Source organism: Marmota marmota, unplaced genomic scaffold, assembly GCF_001458135.2.
Source record: "Marmota marmota marmota unplaced genomic scaffold, marMar, whole genome shotgun sequence".
Lineage (NCBI taxonomy): Eukaryota > Metazoa > Chordata > Mammalia > Rodentia > Sciuridae > Marmota > Marmota marmota.
This window is the reverse complement of record NW_026000174.1, coordinates 18,686,100-18,688,887: the sequence shown is the minus strand read 5'-3', so window position 1 is coordinate 18,688,887 and position 2,788 is coordinate 18,686,100. Positions and strand designations below refer to the sequence as shown.

General features: G+C 38.3%; 1 protein-coding gene across 1 annotated transcript; it reads right to left on the bottom strand.

Annotated features, from left to right (window-relative positions):
- Positions 1-204: 204 nt before the first annotated feature.
- On the bottom strand, positions 205-1,146 carry LOC107157582 (olfactory receptor 52E5-like). The gene has a single exon (XM_015503932.1). It carries the CDS (start codon positions 1,144-1,146, stop codon positions 205-207), a length of 942 nt encoding a protein of 313 aa, XP_015359418.1.
- Positions 1,147-2,788: the final 1,642 nt, after the last annotated feature.

Sequence of the window (2,788 nt, the reverse complement as noted above, 5' to 3'; positions counted from 1 at the left end):
GGAGTTATAAGTAATGGAGGGACACATAATGTGATTGGCTTGTATGGGAATGTCAGAGAAGTTAAAAAAAATCTTCCTGCTATTTATGATCTCATTATTGACTTACTGGGGAAGTTTAACACAAATATTTCCAGTGTTTACTTCTGGTGTGATCTCATTATTTCCTTATTGGACTACTGTGGAAGGTACTCCTGGGGATAAATGTCAATGGCTTTTAGGATGAAGCATCATTAGTACTCGCTCTCCTATCTCTTTTGTCCTGACCCCATAGATAACATTGTTAAGGGCAGGGGGAACAACCACATACAGATTTGCCAAAAGTATGTGGATATAGTGAGGGACATTGTGGCCAAAGCGATGTGTCATGAAGGAAAAGAGGGCTGGCAGGTAGAAGGCCAACATGACACAGACATGGGAGCCACAGGTGCTGAGTGCCTTCATTCGGGTATCCCAGGATGGGAGATGGAAGACTGCTTGGAGAATTTGAATATAGGAAAATCCAATCACTGAAAGGTCAATGAATCCCACTGAGAAAGCCATGAAACCATAAATAACATTGATTCTAATACTGGCACAAGCTAATTTTGCCAAACCCATGTGTTCACAGTAGGTGTGGGGGATAATCCGGACACCACAGAAAGGCAATCTCAGGATAAGAAAGATGAAAGGAGTCACAAACACCAAAGTCCTAACTATGATGACTATGCCCAGAATGGCTATCACCTTGTTGGTGAGGATCATGGTGTACCTTAGGGGGTTGCAGATGGCAATATAGCGATCTATGGCCATGACTGTCAGCACCACAGATTCCAAGCCAGTGCAAATGTGGATGGTGTACATCTGTGTGATGCAGGCACCAAACACAATCTCTCTGAGATTGAACCAGAAAATACCTAGCATCTTGGGGATGGTGGCTGTGGACAAGCCCAGATCTGTGCAGGCCAACATGGCCAGAAAGTAAAACATTGGTTGATGGAGGCTGCGTTCAGTCTGAATCACAAACAAGATAATGATGTTCCCCAGCAGGGCTATGAGATAGTCTGCAAAGAAAGGAAAGCCGATCCACATGTGCACATCTTCCAACCCTGGGAAACCTATCAGAAGAAAGGAGGAAGGGTGGAACTGTGTGCTGTTGATCTGAAGCATGTTGGTGGGAATTGGTTGTAGATACATTTCTGACAGGAGTTTTCTTGCTTCCAGTGACAGACCCTGACTTCTGTCATAGCATGTTGCCTATTTCTTGGAGAAATGGGATGTCCATTCTTTAATTCCATAACACAGCAGAGGAGACCTAGAGAGGGAATATCAGGGACAGTTAACAGATACATTTGCTTTGAAATATTCGCCTCATCTGTAGAAAATCCATGTGAATTTTTTGTAAATACAACAACAATCCTGAACTTTCCATCTCTTTTGTCCCTTCAATCTCTAAGGAAGACACTGCATATGATATTAAATTAGCAAATACTCACTGTTGATTATAATTACTAATGAGGATGTAAAGAATAACTGAGATTGTGTGTGTGTGTGTGTGTGTGTAAAATATCATCAGATTGTGATACTGTGATTGAGGGGGAGATGATAACCCAACCTGTCTAGTGGTTTGAGCAATGATATTTTCTTGCAAAGTATTCCTGAGAAATTAAGAAGATGATATCTGGGAGAAAATACAGAAAAAGTGGAGTATTGGATAACTGATATTTAGATCTGAACTTGGGATGGAATTACAACATTTAGATGCAACTGGGGTTTATTATATAATTTCAAGAAAACAAAGTTCCTTCCTAGAACTCAAAAATTGTGTCCTTCAACACATTACATTCCTTAGCTGAACAAAAAACACTGGATTCACCCGGATAGTTTTCAGAGCCTTTTATATTTTATTCTTTTTCATGCCATGTTATGTAAATGGACAATCCCTTCATACTACCTGGGAAGTGGCAGTGTCTTTTTTAAAGTTAGAACAAGATCAAGGCTAAATACTTGCCCCAACCTTAGAACAGTCTAGTTTATATTAATTCTGTAGCAAAATTCTGATATAGTGATGGGAAATAATATGTCTAAGTTGGCTGCAGGCTAGTTTACTATAATAATTGAAGATGTCTGGTGTCTTGTGTTCTACTTATGTTGTAATTTCCCCTATGGCATGGAGGCAAGCTGTAAAATGATGTGGTGCTTAGGTGCACATGAGTCTAGGTAGGACATTATTAGAAACTTGATGATGTATGTTCTGCGATAGGTTATAGGTGGGATTCAGATAGAGACTGGGCTAGTTGAGGCAGTGACATATCTTGAGAAGTTCCATGTATAATTACTATGTCCAATTGGCTCAATTTTGGAAAGTTCTATTTATATTCATGTTCAACTTTTTATTTTTCTACCTATTTTTATTTTTACTGATATGATACAGCTGAGCAATTGTGTTCTTCTGAGCTATTTCCACATGGTCCTATGTGGTTTTTCAGTCTTCATACTTCCTCCAATCTAACCTTCTAGAAAGATCAACCACATGTTTAATTTCTCTCTGCTAATGATAAAGATTAAATAAAAATAGAGATTATACATCCCAATAATATTAGTTTTATCAATGAAGAAGCTGCAGAAATAACTTAGCAGAAAAACACTTAAAGTCTAGAGCTAAATAATTTTTACTTATCAGCAAAATAAGAATGTACAAGGAATACCTAAATTTGGCTGGATTAGAACACAATGGAAAAAACCAGCAAAAGCAGCAAGGTTTAAATTTCATTTTATATTTTCACAGGTCTTTATGACTTTAAATTTATGT

Bases quoted from the DNA above. Each gene is read 5' to 3' on its own strand.
- LOC107157582 (XM_015503932.1), bottom strand. From the start codon at position 1,146: ATGCTTCAGATCAACAGCACACAGTTCCACCCTTCCTCCTTTCTTCTG.